The 19,265-nt window shown below is 45.6% G+C and overlaps 1 protein-coding gene across 2 annotated transcripts; it reads right to left on the reverse strand.

Moving 5' to 3' along the window:
- Nucleotides 1-1,166: 1,166 nt before the first annotated feature.
- Nucleotides 1,167-19,190, reverse strand: GTF3C4 (general transcription factor IIIC subunit 4). Of its 2 annotated transcripts, XM_070292333.1 has the most exons (6): nt 18,670-19,190; nt 11,176-12,987; nt 8,089-8,219; nt 5,172-5,260; nt 4,024-4,310; nt 1,167-3,780 (listed from the first exon to the last, which is right to left on the reverse strand). In XM_070292333.1, the coding sequence occupies exons 1-6, from the start codon at nt 19,012-19,014 to the stop codon at nt 3,676-3,678; spliced, it is 2,769 nt and encodes a 922-aa protein (XP_070148434.1). In that variant the 5' UTR covers nt 19,015-19,190; the 3' UTR covers nt 1,167-3,675. The 2 variants fall into 2 exon arrangements, with proteins under 2 accessions (XP_070148434.1, XP_069438202.1); XM_069582101.1 differs by lacking the exon at nt 4,024-4,310 and having other exon boundaries at nt 18,670-19,161.
- Nucleotides 19,191-19,265: the final 75 nt, after the last annotated feature.

Here is a 19,265-nt window from a genome sequence, read left to right on the forward strand (position 1 = left end):
TAATATTTAATTATTACCCCGTGACATTCTTTTAACCTAATTAACTGGTGACGGCTGCTAACAGGTCTAGTCCCCACGCCCAACATTAACATTATCAAAAACTTCCTAGAGGGAGAAGCAGAAAAATGTCACACTCCACCACGAGCTTCGCCAGTGCTTCTAATAACTTCTGACATTGAAAAATAATTGGTAGTTTTGGCAGATATGATAGCAGGCAGAGATGGCTTGAAGTCTGGGTCATGGACACAGGAGGATTTCAGAATGAATATCAGGCCTAACAAGCTATCAATTTCCTATCTACGATAATGGGAACAAACTAACCTTAGGCAGGGAAGACGTGACACAGGTGTGGATATCAGGTTCCCACGATGCAGTGCTGCCCTGGCTTCAAAGGTCCAGTCGTGGGGGACCTTTGCTTCTGCGCCGTCACACAGAGCAGCGGCATCACTGCCACTGCATCCACACCTATAGAGCCACAGAGCCTACAGAGCAGTGACAGCTGAAATTAACTTGAAATACACCCCCCAGGCCAGGGACATTTCAGGATGGAAGAGAGCGTACGGTACAAGTAAACCAGGAGAGACGGCCGGTCTGAAGACTCCCGGTGTCCCACCCGCTCTTCCAGGGCTTCACTGCTTGGCACTGTCACCATGTGAGCTGACGTTTGGGACATTCAGAAGGGTACTGTGTCTGTGACGCTGCCATTAACTCACAGTCACCTCTCACCCTCACAGGTCAATGGATTAACCTCCATGGAAGAGGGGAGGGGTGAGGAAACAGAGGAGGACTCCTGACTCAGTGGGCAGAAGTTTAGGCTGAGGCAGGTGTCAGCTGGACTTCAAAGTCTTAAGAATGCTGTTGGGCAGAGCCCCTGTACAGAGAAGCCACTTTCCAGTAAAATAGTTGCCAAGTTTACCCCTACAGATATACAGAATAATAACTCAGGCAACCCTTTTTAAGTTCACTCCTAAGAGTCAAAATTTCCCCCCAAATGCACAATAGATTTGAATAAAAACTTAATGTAAGTTTTAAATGGCAGCCCCACAAAGTTCCGCAATAAGAACAGAACAAGCACTAACTCTGATCTGTCGTTGCTGCTCAGTCCCTCAGGCGTGTCTCTTTGGGACCCCACGGACTGCAGCACGCCAGGCCTCCCTGTCCTTCACCATCTCCCAGAGCTGCTCACACTCACGTCCATTGAGTCAGCGTGCCATCCAATCACCTTGTCCTCTGTTGTCCCTGTCTCCTCCTGCCTTCAATCTTTCCCAGCATCAGGGTCTTTTCTAATGAATCAGCTCTTCACATCAAGTGGTCAAAGTATTGGAGCTTCAGCATCAGTCCTTCTAATGAATATTCAGGACTGATTTCCTTTAAGATTGACTGGTTTGATCTTGCAGTCCAAGGACCAAAAAAGTAAGTGAAACTAAGCATGCTATGGCAGAGAAGGCAATGGTACCCCATTGCAGTACTCTTGCCTGGAGAACCCCATGGGTGGAGGAGCCTGGTAGGCTGAGTCCATGGGGTCGCACAGAGTCGGACACGACTGCAGCGACTTAGCAGCAGTAGCAGTAGGCATGCCATGGGGCTTCCCTCGGGTCACACAGAGTTGGACACGGCTGAAGCGGCTGAGCACACACACAAGCAGGCACACTACGACTGTAACAAACCGCAGCAAGGCCGCGACAGGACCTCAGGTTTTCCTGCCATGCCTGCTGTAAAGGCTACAACTTTCTGGATTGTGCGCTCCATGATCTTCATGAGATTTCCCTGGTGGCTCAGACGGTAAAGCGTCTGCTGGCAATGCAGGAGACCCGGATTCGACCCCTGGGTTGGCAAGATCCCCTGGAGAAGGCAATGGCAACCCACTTCAGTACTCTTGCCTGGAAAATCCCATGGACAGAGGAGCCTGGTAGCTACAGCCCATGGGGTCGCAAAGAGTTGGACACGACTGAGTGACTTTGCTTTCACTTTCTTTCTTCATGATCTTAATGCTGCCTAGCTCTCGTTCTCTTGATAATCAATTGAACATGGTGAACCCTGAAGTCTGGACAAACACTCCACTTGAAATTGCCACCAAAATGAGAAAGACAAGCAGAAGACACCAGCAGAATGAAACAGCAGCAGAAATGCAGAATTAAACACAGGGGACAAAAATGTGAATGGGAAACAAAAGACATTTCCAAGCAGACTGTTTGGAAGCGCCTCATAAAGGCCCGTCTCCAATATGTATGGACAGAGGGGGAAGATACTAGGAGGCAGACACTACAGGAGGGAGCAGTGCTTGTATTACATGCTCTCAAAAGAATAAGAGTTTCTCAGCAAGTCACCTCTGGGAGACAGTGGAGGACAGAGGAGCCTGGCGGGCTGCAGCCTGTGGGGTCGCAAAGAGTCAGACATGACTGAGAGACTGAAAAAAACAACTACTCAGTGAGGGCAAAAGTCTTTCACTAAGGACACAAAAATGAAAGCATGAAGAAGTGTTAGTATCAGTTAAATTTCACATTTTGTATTTCCTATTCAACTTCTCAGAAACAGGCACCTTTTCAAGGTGCGGGCATTACAGTCCTGTTAATAATTAGCACCAATCCCTCAGATACTTATTTAAAAATCCAAGAACACTGTAGTTCTAGAATGTCTATTTTTGATTTTAGGTTTTAAGACCAATTAACGTCTAACATCTCTTAACAGCCCACAGAAAAATACCTGTGTTATAAATACCAAGGATCTTTGCAGAGAGAAGGCATTCCCAGGCTCTGGTTGACCCAGCCACATACACCATAGCACCAAGGCTCAAGGGTCCACATTCTGAGCTGTCCAGCTCTCTCTAGAAGTCTCTAGACAGACTTGGGATAGAAATGAGACATCTGAACATGTCAACATGAAAAATAGTAAGGGTTTTAATACTAGGAGAAAATAAAGGAGAGAATATTCTTTTTCCTCTATGTACAAACATCTCACCTGGTCATCACAGTTAAGTCTGAAGAGAGGTGTGACACAGGTTAACAGGAATACTATGACACCCTCATACACATGGAGGAGTTGGGGCAGAACTGACGACATGGGAGAGATCGTTAAAAAACAAGTCACAATTACGAGAGTCACCTGATCTTCCGACACATTAAAACTAACTTTAGTCTTGGCTTTAACCTCTTAAAAATATATAGTTTTAAGAAAATGGTTTCAATACGCACGAAAAAAAACTGGCGGGATGCAGATCTGAAGCTATTTGTTGAGAACAAAATATCAGGCCCACATACTGTTTTAGACAGTTGAGTATCTGCTAGACACCATGTGCCATGTGCCTGGTAACTAAAGCCTCCTGAAGCCACTAGACAGTTCCAGACCTGGGCCAGGATTAAAGCCTAATTCGGCCTAGCGAGGCCCTTACCCACACTCCCTAGAAGAGGTCACTCTGTTGAGAAACAACAGGGTATCCACTGTGTTCAAACTGCTTCAGTCAATATATTTCAACACTTGAAAAATAAGTGGTAGGAGTGGGGGCTAACATTCATCTCAAAATGACTTAAGATCTCCGCACACAGTCCCTTTACAGATATCCTGTAGTCCCTGGAGATGGAGCACACACTTCAGCAGGGAGTTCCCAGGCTTACCGACCGTCACAAGGGCACCTTTCCACTTGTGGAGGCCAGGCCTGCGCCAGCGCGTCCCAGTGCTTCAGGATAGACGACACTCTCTGTCTTCCCACCGTGGACACTCAGAAGACAGGAGAGTCGCAGAAAGGGCAGGGGCTCTGCAGTAACCTCTTGATCCAGTCAGGGTCTGCCAAAGGGAGACGAGTGATGGTGAGTGCACACTTCAGAGAAGGCAGTCAAATGGGACACGCCCTGGGCCGACCAGTGTGCACATGTGGGTATTCTGGCCCCAATGCTCAGAGGTCCTCACTGTAACATTCCAGACGAGGCTGGACTAAATCTGTGGTTCCCAAAGTTAAATGTGTGATGAAACAGGAAAATAAAGATAACAAGCAAGTGTTTCTCATACATGGTTAATGTTAAAACTTACTCTGAAAACACTGTGTCGACACTCTCCTCCTTTTACAGAACTCCCTGGCCTGTGAAATGCTCTGCTTACTGGTGAGTACTCTCCAGAGCTCAGAGATTCCCATTCTCCACAGGAGCTGTATGTGGCTCGGTGCAAAGTCAACTGGCAGGTGTGCTTGTTTTTGAGTTTGTTCCCATCTTCCCTGATTTCCTGTCTAAACTGTAAACCAATTCTCAGTTGCAACAAGTGTTTAAAAGTCCCCCAAATTTGTTTCAAAATACTGCAGCCAGAGGAGAGGGGGAGGAGGCCTAGAGAGGAATCAAAAGATTATGAGCTGACGATTTCTGAAGCACAGGCACATAAAAGTTTCTCATCCTCTTTTTCTCTACTTTTAGGATTACATTTTCCACATTAAAGAATTAAAACAGAACATAACATGCCAACACGTCCACTTCTCAGAATTAGAGAGCTTCAGCCAGTTTACAGCAAAAATCAAGAAGGCTGTGTGGTTTTACACAGAACATTCTGTGTAAAACATTTGAGACCACACGTTACCCCCAAAGTGTACACTGCCGTACACGTGCTGTCTAGTAAGCTCATTTGGTTAGTGTGATATTAATGAACCTTAGGTTATAAACTGGCATTCATGTGACTATTTAAATCGTCAATTCCTGGTTCATGTCTATGATCTTATTCCAACAGTTGATTCAGGAATGTGCACTTCGTCACTAGGGCTATCAGGAAGGAGAATATTGATGAACCAGAACAATAGCCCCACCGTGTCTACTAGAAGGATGCCTCCAGGTGCATGTCCCGTTTCAGCAAGGCTGTCTTTATCTATGTTACCAGCTGCAGAGTTTTCATTCAAATATAATCTACATATGCCATCTAAAACAAAGTCACTGACATTTTTTGAATGAATAATTTGCAGTGACAGAACAGCAAACTGCAGCCCTACTTACTCACATAGTATAATGCTATTTGGATGTTGGTGATTCCAGTGATCGTATGTTAATCGGTGGTGGGTTCATAACAACACTGTACAGAGTAAAGCGAACCTGCTCACTGTTCCCAATAGCCAAAGACCGAGGTGGGGGAGAGGGGGTGCCCCCGAGGCATCAGCATGTGAGTGTGCTCAACCCCCCTGCCAAGGCCAGGGGAGCACCCACCTTCTGGAATTGGATGGCGAGCGATGCTGTCATGGAGCAAACACCTTCTGTATATCAAACTCTGGCAGGACTGGTAGGTTAGAAAGCACCTGAAAGCAGAGAGATGGTATCATCAGTGCTAGCAACAGTGGAAAGCAGCACAGCGTTGAGGGTTAACTCACCACGGACAATTATCCTCAAATGAGTTAACTAAGTGAAGGGCAAAAATGGTTGACAAATTCACAGCAACCATGTATCCCCCTGCACAGGACAGCTGGCTAGACCCACCACACATTAGTAAAGGGGAAGTGCCTGTGTCAGGCTAAGCCAAGAGATACAAGGCTTCTGATCCAGACAGTCACTGCAGCCTGGGAAAGAATGCAGTCTGTTTATACCCGACGATACTGTGAGTTTTCATACGTTAAAAAAAATCAACTATATATCAGAAATTATTGTTAGTGATTTTTAAGATTAGGTATAAGCACAATGTTTAAGACTAATGGCACAGTGGTGAAACCTTGAAAGATATAGAAGACACAATTAGCGGTACAAAAAAATAAGGGCCATAAACAAACGCTCAGAGATTCAATTCCATCCAATGACCCTTCACTGAGCATCGGCCAGGATCTGGCAAGTAAGGGCAGGTGGGAGCAATGGGAAGTCAGAGAGAGCTGCTGGGTTCTGCAGGGAAGGGTTTCTGAAAGCTAACAGGATTTAGGAAGAGCAATAACGAGTAAATCACACAAAGAAGGGAGGTGGGGGAAGGAGTTCCTCGTCGGTTCACCTTGAGTAAAGACCTGGGTGCATAGGAAGAAAGACTATACCTGAATGAGAGCAGGCAGCCATTCTCACTGGAAGTTACTTCAGTCAGCAAAAATGCAAATGATTTTTGTGGAAGAAGCCATTCGAGTGACAACAGAGGTTATACATGAAAACTCTGGAGCCAGAAGGCCAGGTTCTCAGCTCTGCCACTAACCACCTGTATGACTGTGGACAAATTACTGAACATCCCCAGGCCCCAGTTTCCTCATCTGTGCCCAACATGTGGCTTGAGGTGTGTGCTGCTGAGCACCGTGCCTGGTGCACTGGCAGCACCAAGAAGTGCTGGTTGCTGTTGTTACAAGACCACTACTATTCCTAGTCTCCCCTGAAACGTAAGTCTGAACAGTTAAATTAGAAAAAAGTATAGGTATACAATAAAGACTGGAAAAAAATCCCAATATCAGTCAACAAGTGAGGAAATAATGGAATATCCATACAATGGGAAACTCTACGGCTGTTAAGAATGGAATCTATCCACTGATATAGAAAATAACCACAACATTTTGATAAGAGAATTGGGACATTATTAAGGTAGTTATATGTAGTAAAATCCTGTTTCTATCGAAAATAAAAGTAAACAATTTAGCGAGTGCCTATCACATATCAGACATTGTTCCAGAAATAGCCAGGAACAAAACAACAAAATTCCCTGTCTTCACGAAGCTTTCTACTCTAGAGGGAGGAGAAAAATCCAAAGTAAAAGAATATATTAAGTAGTGATAACTGCTAAGGAGGGAAACAGAGCCAGGATGAGGGATGAAGGCTACCAAGAGGGGAGAGGGATGTCATTGGGTGTCATGATGTTAGGCAGCCTGGTTGGGAAGAAGCCCTGCTGGAAGAGCGGTCCGAGCAGAGAGGACGGCCAGTGCAGATGTCCGGGGTGGGAGGGATGTCGCGTGTACGAGGAAAGACATGGAAGATGGGTTGGGAGATAACTGTAATAATCTGGGCAAGAGATGATGTTTCTTGGACCAGGGATGTAGAGGTGGAGGTAGTGGGAAAAGCTGGATTCAAGTCTGAAATGCCTTTAAAACTTCCAAACAAAGCAACTGAGCAGGTGCTTAGATATGAAGCCTGGACTGAGGGAAGAGATTCAGACTAAAGTGATGTTTACGTCGCCAGTGCACAGATCATACGCAGCAGCCCAGGGAGAGAGCTGTGGGCTTCCCAGGCGGCTCAGTGGTTACAAATCCACTTGCCAGTGCAGGAGCTGCAGGCAACTTGGTTCGATCCCTGGGTTGGGAAGAACCCCTGGAGAAGGGAATGGCAACCCACTCCAGTGTTCTTGCTTGGAGAATCCCAAGGACAGAGGAGCATGGTGGGCCATAGCCCACGGAGTCGCCGAGAGTCGGACATGACTTAGCACACACACTGTAGGGAGAGTGCTGATAGAAGAAAAACAGGTCCAAAGATGGACATCAAGGAGATACTGTGTCCAGGAAGCCAGACGATGCAACGGTGCTCTATGGAGGAGGAAAAGGGCGGGATCAACAGCGTCAAACACAGCCCACAGGGCCACAGAGTGGTCCTCTCAGAGTGAGACTGAGGAGAGAGGAGGGGAAGACTTCTACCCTTTGTTAAACCAAACAGTACAGGAGCACTTTATTTCCTATTAACTTTATTGGCCTTTGCTTTCATCATAATGATTTTTTAAATTTCAGCACTAACTTCAAAGTAAAATAGTATTGTGTGTTAGTCACTCAGTCATGTTTGACTCTGTGACCCCATGGACCATAGCCTGCCAGGCTCCGCTGTCCATGGAATTTTCCAGGCAAGGATACTGGAGCGGGTTGCCATTTCCTTTCCCAGGGCATCTTCCCGACCCAGGGATCGAACCTGGGTCTCCTGCATGGCAGGTGGTTGCTTTACCATCAGAGCTACCAGGGAAGTCGAATATAGTATTACCAAAACTAACAGAGAAACCCCTATTACAACAAGCAGTTACAAAAACACTACTACTAAAGGGTTTCAGTCAAACAGATGGAAAAAAAACCACAGCAGGTTTTATGGCAGCAGCTTTTCTCCAACCTGATGGCATGGGCACCATACCCTTTGGATAAACACTTGACAGTGGTCTGTGGGGCACAGAGCTGGAAAACGCGCAAAAGCAGCTTACCGGAGCCAAATGTGGCCATTGGAGCAGACGGCCTGCTTGCGATCTGTGAACGGCAAGATTTCCTTACACAAACTACAGTGCTCAGGGAAGGTCTGCTTGTTCATCTTCTTTGAGATGTGTCCAATCAGCACCTAGTAAAACAAAGGGGTCAGTGGCACTTCATGGTGAGCACAGGGCTTCCCAACACCAAGGAGAAAAGGACAACTCCGTGGCGTCTTCCACCAGAGAGGAGTGCTGCGTCCCCACGTGGGCCTGCCACACTGTGTAGAAAGTAAAGAAGCTGGACCTTCAACTTGTGTCAACTGGTTGAGTAAAATAAAATAAATTCAGTCAGGCACCCCTGTGACAACGGTGAACTTTACTCACTAAAGGAGAAATGTTCTGAAACACAAATCTTATTATTTGCCTTTACTTGCTTCTGAAAGGACTTCAGAGTTCTGTCAGAAGACAAAGTATTCAGCTATCCTTGCAATGTTTGACTTTTAAGGAAGAAAAGCACAATCTGTACAGGCAAAGTATCATGTGAAATACTAACTCTAAAACAAAACAAATGTCTGTTCTTTCAGAAAAGCTTACAAAGTAAAAAGATGATCGAGATTAAAAATAATACCTTCTCCTTCTGATGGTCCAAAGACCCACGACCAATCTAGTGAGCCCGCGATAGGAGACCCGCCAGCCCCACAGCAAAGGTATGGGGGACCCGCTGTGGAGTAGGGAGGTAGACAGGGGAGCTTGCAGCCTTGGCCCTACTTCAGTTTTGCTTCTTTCTCTGCTTTATTAGGATTGCATCACTTCAATGAAAGTCTGAAAAACACTAAATCTACTTCATTATCTTGTTGGAAAAAACCTTCACAAGCTACGTTTTTGGGAGGCATGGAATATGTCAATCCTTAAGAACCACTTTATCTTATTAGCAGATAATGGCCTTCAAAGTTATAACCCATTTACACTTGAGCTCTCGTGTAAGAAGAACTTACTAGTTTGCCATTCACTAAAATTAGCTCACTCATGTTCTGAAGGGTATCTTAATAGCTCAGAAGGGTGTCTTACCTACTGTGCATATAATTTGCAAATTTAAAGTCCACTAACTTTTGACTTTTTTTAAAGGTCTTGAGAATTCTAATTTATGGTCCCTTACAGCAAGGACAACTACTGTACCAGGTTTGAAAAGATTCATTTTAGGTACACAGAAGGATTTTAAAACAAGACATGTATTGTTTTCAATCTAAACTCAGCTGCTGTAGCTGGGCAGAGGTATAATCTTCCTTTCTTTAAACTGGCTTTGTTGGAACCAAGCCAACTGTGCTAAATGTAGCTTTTCATGCTCATACAGCATGTGCAATAATTATGCTAAACCACTGCAAACCAACCTCCATTTTTAGATTTACTAATAAGTTTTTGTTAATATTTTACACTTATAATATCCTTACTTGGTCCTACGAACCAGTGGTAACCAGAAAACTCCTTCACATCATTGAGATCACAATGAAACGATCTTCAAAAGTTGACTTTCGGAGATGAAAAGTCAGTTACATGAACAGTGGATCTTAACTGCTCCTGAGTGTGAATGAACACACGGCTGCTGTACATCAGTAAACAAAAGGTGCGGCAGCCAGGAGCTATCACGTTACCGCTGCCCAAGGGTGAGCCCTGAGGGAACTCAGGATGGAGGTAGGATGGGCCCCATCCAGCTTTCAGCCACTGCGGTGCCCCCAGTGGGGCATCCTAAGGAGACTGAGGCTGAGAATCACAGGATATGTGGCCCCAGACAGCTGAGGTACACATCACAGTAATGATTTTAGTGAGCCCAGACCCTCTTATCTTCCCATACAGAGAAAAGCCCTAAATTCCTTAACCTGATACGTCTTGGTTTCCTTATTTGCAACAAAGACTATGGTCTTTTGTGTAAAAACGCTTATATATCCTAGCTCCACACCCTTGCCCTTCTGGTGCAGTCTCTCCGAGTTATCTTAGATGCTGTGTCCCAGGCTTAAGTCCTCAGTTTTGCCTGATGAATAAAACATAAGTCAACTTTTAAGGTTGTGCTTTTTCTTTTCCAGTCAACATCAGATTGTTGCAAACATCCTTAAATAAGTTTAGGGGTATTTGGATACATACACACAACTTTCCAACAGAAAAATGCAACAAGTGACTTGTGAATGGTTTAACATTATGCATGAAGATACCTGAATTTATTACCTTCAATTAACACTTTAGATTTTAGATAAGACTTCAGGCAGTGAGAATAAACATCAAATTTCAGAGTAAAAAGGACCATAGTCTTGTCTTCTTGAATATTTTTAGTATACAGTATGTTCCTTAAAACAATTTTTCAGGATTTTAGAAGACGTTAGCTTAGGATTCCTGATTAAAAAGTCTACACAACACTGAACTGCACAAAATTAAAGGCCTCTTTCCTCTAGGAATTCGCAGAACCTTTAGAAGGACGATGTATACTGGAAACCTCGAACAGAAATAAGGCTTGGGATATCCCAAGCTTGGAACCCTACTGTTCTGTCAGAGAACTTTAATTCTGTGAAATACGTTTTAGATAACACTGTAAGGTTGTTTACCACCAAAATAAAGATTATACTCAGTTTTTGCGGGGGGTGGGGGTGGGGTGGGGGGAACAAACACACAATGGATAATCGTTTTACTTCCTATGCCCTTGTAGGCTAAATCAGAAAACCTCCTGAAGTCCTATCAAATGCAAAGAATCCCCGCCACAGGCCTCCCCCTCCCATCTTTCTGCAGACAGGAAGGGGAGGGCGGGCCTGTCATCCTTCCCCTGCAGTGTCTGCCCAAGTTTGCTCCTGGAGCTTATCCACAGGCTGAAATCGCCAACAATCAAAATTTTGACCATCAATCAAAGCGCCAGTAAGAGTAAGAACTGACATAACTCTTAGTGGGACATGAATATGTCCTCTGCGTTAACCTGTTTCCTATTTATTTTCCTGCACCTCTTGCTCATCAATTACCTAAAAATGTCAAAGCAGAGGTTGAGTTTTACGAATTAAGTTTAAGTCATTTCTTTCTCGTGAAGCAAGCAGATTTTTTGGTTTTCAGTTTTTGTCGACAAACACCTACCCGTGCGGTTCTGTCATCATACTCCTCATCAGACATCAGGAAGTTACAGAGTCCCCTGGTGGGGATGCTAGTGTTTTCTGTAATCCAGGTGTGCAGGTACACTTCGCCCAGGACTCGCTTCATGTGCTCCCTCGTCAAGTGCATTTCCACTGCTTCAATTTTTCCCTGGATTTCAAGGAGTTTCTCTTCCATTGGCTCTCGGCCTCCAGTATCCCCAGATTGAGGGAGTGAGTCCTCTGTGGGGTCCTCTGGATCCCCGTCTTTGCCTTGCTTACTAATCTGTTTGGAAGAGGTGCCTTCCTCCTGCTGTTCATCCTCAGCATTGCCCATCCCAGGTGAGTCAACTAGTAAGATTTTTGAGTCCTCGTGGGTGGGTTTGCATAAGGCTTCTGAAGGGGTTTTCTGCATCGACTGGTATAAAATCCTCAGGAGGAAGAGTTTGAAACGCCAGTAATAGGTGGCCCCACTGCTTTCAATCTTTTTTTCCAAAGCTTCATGTAAAAATTGAGGGATATGCTTATCCTTTAAAATCTTCCAGCGTACTAGGTCTATTAAATCTACCTGCTTAAAGAGATTCTGGACAGAAGACTCCAGAAGCTGAGCAGCTGCCTCTTCAAAGGTTTTGAGAGTAACGAACTGAACCTGGTAGTTTTTGTTAACAGGATGGAGGCCGTTGACCATGCCCTCAGTGGTGATGACGGCCAGGTACGCGCCGCAGGGGCTCACGGCTATCCCGTGTGTCCTCACGGAGCCAAACACATCAGAGAGTTTAATCAACTGGTGCTCAAACTTCAACGCCACATCTGTGAAAATGGGGATCAGCTGCCTCACCTTGCCGTCACTGGAGCAAGTATACACTGTCCCATTCTGCTTGTCGGCAGTCATGGAGACGATGGGCAGGGAGTGCAGGCCTGTGACGTGAGAGTTGTGAACATTCAGACCTGCTTTGGAGATCAGGAGAAGACACCAAAACACATAGGATCCTCGTGCGGCTACCACCAAGCTACAGCTGCACTTCTGGTAAGGGTGATACAGCGGCACGCACTTGATGCTGTGGACTGGCAACTGGTCCATTTCTTTCCACAAGACGACAGGCTGCCTTAAGGTGAAATAGCCTTTGACTGCTTTAAGATTGACAGGAAGGATTTTTACAGGCCCGAAAGCACTCCCCACAATAAGGCCGCTCATTTTCCGATTGTTGTGCTCGTATTCCCACCAAAACAAAACGCTAGGAGAGCTGATTCCTGACTCGATGGTGTTGCATGAAGAGATGGACTCCTTCCCTGCGAACGGGAGCTGGAACTGCCACACGGCGATGTTCCCGTTCTCGAAGAGGACCGCCAGGAGCACGCTGCCCACGTCGCGGCACTCGTTGTTGTGCTTGACCTGCTGGGTGGTGCAGATGCCCGACCACTCCATCCGCACCGGCGCCTGCATGCTGTGTCGCCTCTGAAACTCGGCGAAGTCCCTGAGACTGCCCTCCGGGGCCTCATTTCTGGAGAACCTGTAGCTTGTCTCATAGAGACGCTCTCCGTAAATCTCCGTCAGGTCCACCAGCTGGACCCACTGCAGTCTGTTGAGGTTAGCCTGGATGGTCAGGCGATTGTCCATGGTCAGTGCGGCCAGCAGGCACCTGCCGTTAGCGTCACAGCCCACGGGGGACCAGCTAGTGTACTTGAACCCTCTCAGCGGTGGCAGAGCCTTCCCCTCAGGGTTGAACACCCTATCCAACATGAAAGTCTGACTGACTGTGGGGTCTTCAGAGGTGGCAAACCTCTGTTTGCACTCGGCAACCTCCCTTTTTGAGCCAACCTGAAAATAAGATATAAAAACTATCAGATAAATATTTCATTCGAAGAGGAACAGATTTACATTGCATAGGGTGGATTAACTGATCCACATACATATGTACAGTAATTTGACATCAATTCTATTAATACTGACACGACATGCATTTAAAAGATCAAGTACATGTCTAAAACTTAAGCATTTACTCAGGAAATGGCAATTTTTAAAATTTTAGTTTGTTTACAGGAAATGGCAGTATTTTTAAGGGTCAGAGAAAGTGCTGTGGTTACTCACAGCCTGGTTCCCACCTCCTTCTCAGAATTAACAAACGCAGTAGCAATGACAGAAGTGTACTTGATTCTAAAGAGTCAACTAAGCATTCTGCTAAACTAGTCACCAACAGTAAAGGAGTTCAAAAGTCATGAAAACACATGTATCTATATCTATATATAAATATACATATATCTTTGATACAATTAGATGTTTGGATTTTTAACAATGCCTTTGCAATATAAGTCTTCCATCTGAAATTTCACTGACAGATTACTCTGAGAACCAGCTCCAATAGCTCTTTCCACTGTTTCTACAGAATAATGTCCACCCTGCCTTCCCTGGCTCCCTCTTGTGTAGAATTATCTTTCTTCCTGTCTGAACCCATCTATCCTAAAAGGTCAAGCTCTATGAGACTTTCTGAGAACATTCTCGCTTTCACTTATCTCTCTCTCCTCCAAGTTTGCAACATACACGTGCAGTTCTATTTATTTAATGTCGAGGTGTACAATGGTAAGCTCTTTAGAAACATTTTTAAAGGAACATTAAAGATAGAGGAGAGAGAAATGACCAAAAGAAGGTGATCCAGAGTCATAAGAAGATAGCCAGGAAGACTAGAGCCAAAGAGAGCAGAGGTCGGAAGTAGGAAGTAGGAAGAAGGACCTGATCTACTGTCTTGTCTTCTCTTCCAAAGGGAAAGGGTACAGTAAACATGATCAATAAGGGATTCTAGCCTAAATATACATGGATATAACAACAACAACAAACTCACTTTAAATGAGTTTAAGCCCCCAAGCCCAGAAGAATTACACTCCAGAACATAGAAGATGAACTCAGAACTATAACATTCCTCGATAAAGCTCGGACAACCAGAAATGTGTCAGAAAACCATAATGCAATGAATAGTTAACTGCTAGATCACACTAACAAATAAGCTTATAAAGTGGAAGGTAGATAAAGATGCCCTGGAGAAGGAAATGGCAACCCACTCCAGTATTCTTGCTGGGAAAATCCCACTGACAGAGGAGCCTGGCAGGCTAGTCCATGGGGGTCACGAAGAGTTGGACGTGACTGTCCACACAGACATAGATACAAATCCAACAAATGAATTAGAAGACTAACTTTTTCTGAAGCGTGTTAAACAGAACATCACTCTACCAAATTGCCCCTTGAAAAAGTTTTGTAACTAAAACTGTTTTGAAAGTGCTGTTTATTACACATTATTCCCCCTTCAAGAGTTACAGCTGGGAGCTACTATGGAGTAGCTCTGTAGCTACCATAGAGCTACAGAGTTACCTAAACTTTTTTTTAACAACAGAACCTTATGGCGTTGGTGGAGGGGCGGGGCAGTGCAGGGGCAGTTATCTTTCTTCATCCTAAGTAACACTCTGGAAATGGGCTCTTAGGCAGTGTATCTTAATTGCAGGGTAGTCTCTTGGATACACCTATGGATATACTGGAGAAATACAGACCAGAAATTCCAATTAAATAGAGGTGTCACTTGCTAGTCTGTTAATAAAACGACGCTAATCAAAGCCCACAGCTTTGTATGGGGTAGATAAAATTTGATTGAAAATCTGCAGATTGCCTGGATTCAAATCCTGGCTCTGTCACATACTGGCTCTGTGACCCTGAGCAAATTGTTTAAACCTTCTGGCTTTAATTTCCTCATCTATAAAGAGTGCAATGACACATTCTCGCAGAGTTAGGAAGGTTAATTAAGTCAATATATGTAAAGCATATATTAACAAATACTCAATAAATATTATCTGATGACAAGTAGTAGTACTCTCTGAGGATTCAGTAAATGTTAATGAGACCTAATAAAAGTAAAATGCAGGTTAGGTAGGTATTAAGTTGTCTGCCAAATGGAGGGTAGATATAAAATTATTCACCAAATCCCATAATACTACAAACTAAGCAATAATCCTCAGACTAGGATAATTTACTACAATAAAAACTACTATAGAACTGAAAATAAAGAGAACGCATAACTCCAAACAGCAGTACAGAATGAAATAAAGGAAGCTCAAGCTTGGTCCTAACTCACAGCAGCAAGAATCCTTGATAGGATGGACAGCAGCTTGGATGTCAGCCAGTAAGGAAAATCCTTAGGGTTTTGTGCAATAATTTCCATTTTAGGTAATCTGAATTAACCTACTGCACCTCCCCTCAACTCCACACATCACAAAACTGGTTAATGAATCAAAACAAGTACTCAGATGCCCCAGGAGCATGTTAGTTAAGAGTCCAGCTCTCAGAGGCTGACCCCCAGTCAATCTTTTCACTATATGCTATCCTGTTTCTAGTTGGCCACTATGACAACTAATCAGCACATACTTTGTAAGCACCTAACAAAAACTCACTTGAAGCTCGTAGACAGTAAGCTTCTTGAGGGCAGGAGTATAATTCCAAAGACAGGAAACAGTTATTTAACTTAGTGGAGTAGATGGCGTTGATACTACTAAAGTTCCTAACAGTTGAAACAAACAAAAGTAGTCATGCACGTATTATTAGATTTTGGAACTGTCTGCAACTAGATGATTCACTAAATCAGCAGTCCAGTGGGAAGAGAAATTGCAAACTTGTTCTTAAGTCACTACTTCACTGGTTCTCAGATTTATGCCATTCGCTTTTATATCAATGCCCAGGACTGCTGCTGTTAAGTTGCTTCAGTCGTGTCCAACTCTGTGCGACCCCATAGATGGCAGCCCACCAGGCTCCGCTGTCCCTGGGATTCTCCAGGCAAGAACACTGGAGTGGGTTGCTATTTCCTTCTCCAATGCATGAAAGTGAAAAAGGAAAGTGAAGTCGCTCAGTCGTGTCCAACTCTTAGCGACCTCATGGACTGCAGCCTACCAGGCTCCTCCATCCATGGGGTTTTCCAGGCAGGCCCAGGGCAGTAACTTGCAAAGAGCAGACAATATGTGAACTATTATTATAACTGTGTATTTTCCTGAAAAAACACATAATCTAAATAACGATCAGAGCAAAAGCTTTAAAGAGGTTTAGCATCTAGCCTTTTAGCAGTTCTACACACTAAAACTGTGATCTAGGTTGTAGGAGTCCATCTTCCTTGTTGGAGCAAACTGGCCAGCACCAAAGAGATTGCAGTCCCCAGGGCCTACCAGTGGGCAGCGCCACCAAAGCACAGACTTCCTACACTCCCACCATCACTCCAGCGTTACCCTTCAGAGGCCTCTCTCAGAACTGCAGGGGCATCTCAGCCTTCATTTCCCAGGCAGGGCCTGCGAATTAGACTGCCAACTGACCAGTGCTTTCTGTGAGGTGCACACCAAAGCAGAAGGGGAAGACACCACTGACTAATTTCAGGAAAGCAATTGATTACTAGAGCGATATAGAAGGATTTCCTGTTACTCATTTTCCAGTTGTGGAACCAATGACAAGAATCAAATTTTTATCAGAATACAGTGATAAGAGATAACTTTGTATCCATAGCCAAAGCATTAACCAGAGTCCTTCCTTCATATTTGCATGACTGTTTTTTTAACCTGAGCATTTACAGTGTGCCAGGAGCTGTGCTAAGTAATCACATGTGTACATGTGTGTCCATATAGGTTGCCATTTCCTTCTCCAATACATGAAAGTGAAAAGTGAAAGTGAAGTCGCTTAGTCGTGTCCAACTCTTAGCGACCCCATGGACTGTAACCTACCAGGCTCCTCTGTCCATGGGATTTTCCAGGCCAGAGTACTAGAGTGGGGTGCCATTGCCACACTGAGACACACTTAAAATTTTCTCTACCTAATGTGCAAATAGTTAGCAACAGTAAGTTCCTTTTCAGCAGAGGAGACACCTTTTAAAACCCCTCTGTTTTGCCTCCTTCCTTGAGTGTTTCTCAGTTTCATAGGATTATCAACATCTATTCACCTGACTGGTTTATCAGTTGAGTTGCTCAGGCGTGTCCGACTCTTTGCGATCCCATGGACAGTTGCACGCCAGGCTTCCTTGTCCATCACCAACTTCCAGGCGATTGGTTTATACTTGAATCAATTTGTTCACACCCTGTCCAAGATCTTTGAAAGCTGTCATACAAACTTATCAATGATCTAATTCAACATCAAGCTGTCACTTTCAAACTTGGATTAATAAAAGTGGTGTGGGTTCTCTGCACCCCATTCAGTTACTGATCTATATTTTAAATGGCTTGGCAGAGTAGTTTTTTTTTTTTAACTTCTCATTCACAGAAACACTTTCTCTCTATATAGATACATATTACAACTTATTACTACCTATTATTACATTGTTGTTTCTGACCTGTCAAAAGAATGAATGCAAGCTTCAAGAGGACAAGGATTTTGTTTTTGTACAATGTTTTACTTCTGGAGCCTAGATTGATGTCTAGCTGATAAATTGTTGCTGTTGTTTCAGTCACTAAGTCCTACCAAGTCCTAGCCCACCCTTTGGCAACCCCATGGACTGTGTAGCGCCCCAGGCTCCTCAGTCCATGAGATTTCCATAGTGGTACTCAAAAGTGTGTTGAAAGAATGAATGTACACTTGGATAATCACACATATGCATACAGGCCTATAAAGGAAATAGTAATAAAGTTTTAATATTTTTAAACCATTAAATGAACAACACGACTTACTACTTTAAAACTTTGAAAATGGTGATGATCGAACAATAAAACTTGAGCAGCTTTAAAGTTCTGAAGGCAAACTTAGTTAATCTGAAGCCTAAGGCACGAAATCTACATGAAGCATTCAATCTATACGAAGATCTTAAGTTTAAGAGTTGCATTTATTTCCAAAAGCTTTATTTTTCATTCTACATCCCAAAGCCTTTTCCTTACTGAAGAAAAACTGGAGTACTAACGCCCGACATCCAGTATCTATCCATCTGCCCAAGATGAGAAGGACCACACATATAACAAAGTCACTGAAACAGTTAAAGACAAAGCAAAAAAAAAAAAAACAAAAAAACCCATAATTTTCTGTCTTCCAAAGCCAAGGAGGCGGAAGAGGAGGGCACATCACAGTAAACAAAGCCAGCCAGGAGCCTCGGGGACCAGGCCCCAGACAATAGGAGCGGGTGGCAGAGGCAGGTCTGGGGTTGGGTCAACAGCTGGGTGGAGCCTAAGAAAGCACCAAGGGAAGAAATCTGCGCCAGCAGCCGGCCAGAAGCCGGGCCGTAGGGAGAACTCGGCTCCGGAGAGGGACGTTCCGAAATGTACCTGTGTCTCGGGAGTGGGTGGGCGATCCGGGAAACTGGGCATACACGGCGTCCCCCCCCCGCCCCCCGCCCTTAAGCTACGGCGGCGACCCTAAAGACTCAGGGTGCGAGAAGGCGGGAATCCCCGGCCGAGGCAAGGGCCCGGGGATTCCCCCAGGGACCCGCGGGGACAAGGCCGCGGGAAGGGAAGGAGGGAGGCGGGCAGGAGACCCCCAGAGCCCGGGGCGGCGGGCATGACTTACTTTGAGGAAGCAGCTGTGGAGAGGGGCGGGCACCGACGTGCGGTGGATAACCAGGTCCTGGCCCGGGTTGTGCACGTCGCAGATGAGTTCCAGCACGGCGATGCTGCGGGCGGTGGACACCGACACGCGGTGGTCCTCGGACCACGCCAGCGGCTCCAGGCCGCTCACCGCGTACTGCAGCCTCACCGCGGGCTCGCGCCGAGTCACCAGGAGGCGGAACGCCGTGCTGGGCCCCGGGGCCGCGTCCGCCGCCGGCTCCTTCCCGCCGGTCTCAGAGCCCTCCACCTCCTCGGGCGGCGCGGGCCTCTCGGCCGCGGGCCCCACCCGGGTCAGGGCCGTATTCATCTCTCCTCGGAGGCAGAGGCCGGGCCCCGGGGCGCGCGCCAACCTCCCCCCCCCCTTCTCCTCCCCGCCCCGCTCCGCCCCGCCCCGCGTCGCCGTCCAGTTGCCGCCTCCCGCACCGCGGCCGCCGCCGGGCCCCCAGATTTCCTCAGCGGTGGTTTCCCCCCTCAGGCCCGGAGCACCGCCGAACCAGGAAGGACCCCGCCGTTGCTAGGCAACCCAGCCCCTGCCGGGTGGCCAAGGCGCTGCCTGTC

This window comes from Ovis canadensis, chromosome 3, assembly GCF_042477335.2.
Source record: "Ovis canadensis isolate MfBH-ARS-UI-01 breed Bighorn chromosome 3, ARS-UI_OviCan_v2, whole genome shotgun sequence".
Lineage (NCBI taxonomy): Eukaryota > Metazoa > Chordata > Mammalia > Artiodactyla > Bovidae > Ovis > Ovis canadensis.

Bases quoted from the DNA above. Each gene is read 5' to 3' on its own strand.
- GTF3C4 (XM_070292333.1), bottom strand. From the start codon at position 19,014: ATGAATACGGCCCTGACCCGGGTGGGGCCCGCGGCCGAGAGGCCCGCG. The intron at 8,220-11,175 runs GTAGGTGTTTGT...TTGTTTTACTAG, and splicing joins ATGATGACAGAACCGCACGG to GTGCTGATTGGACACATCTC. The intron at 5,261-8,088 runs GTAAGCTGCTTT...CTCTGCTTTCAG, and splicing joins AATGGCCACATTTGGCTCCG to GTGCTTTCTAACCTACCAGT.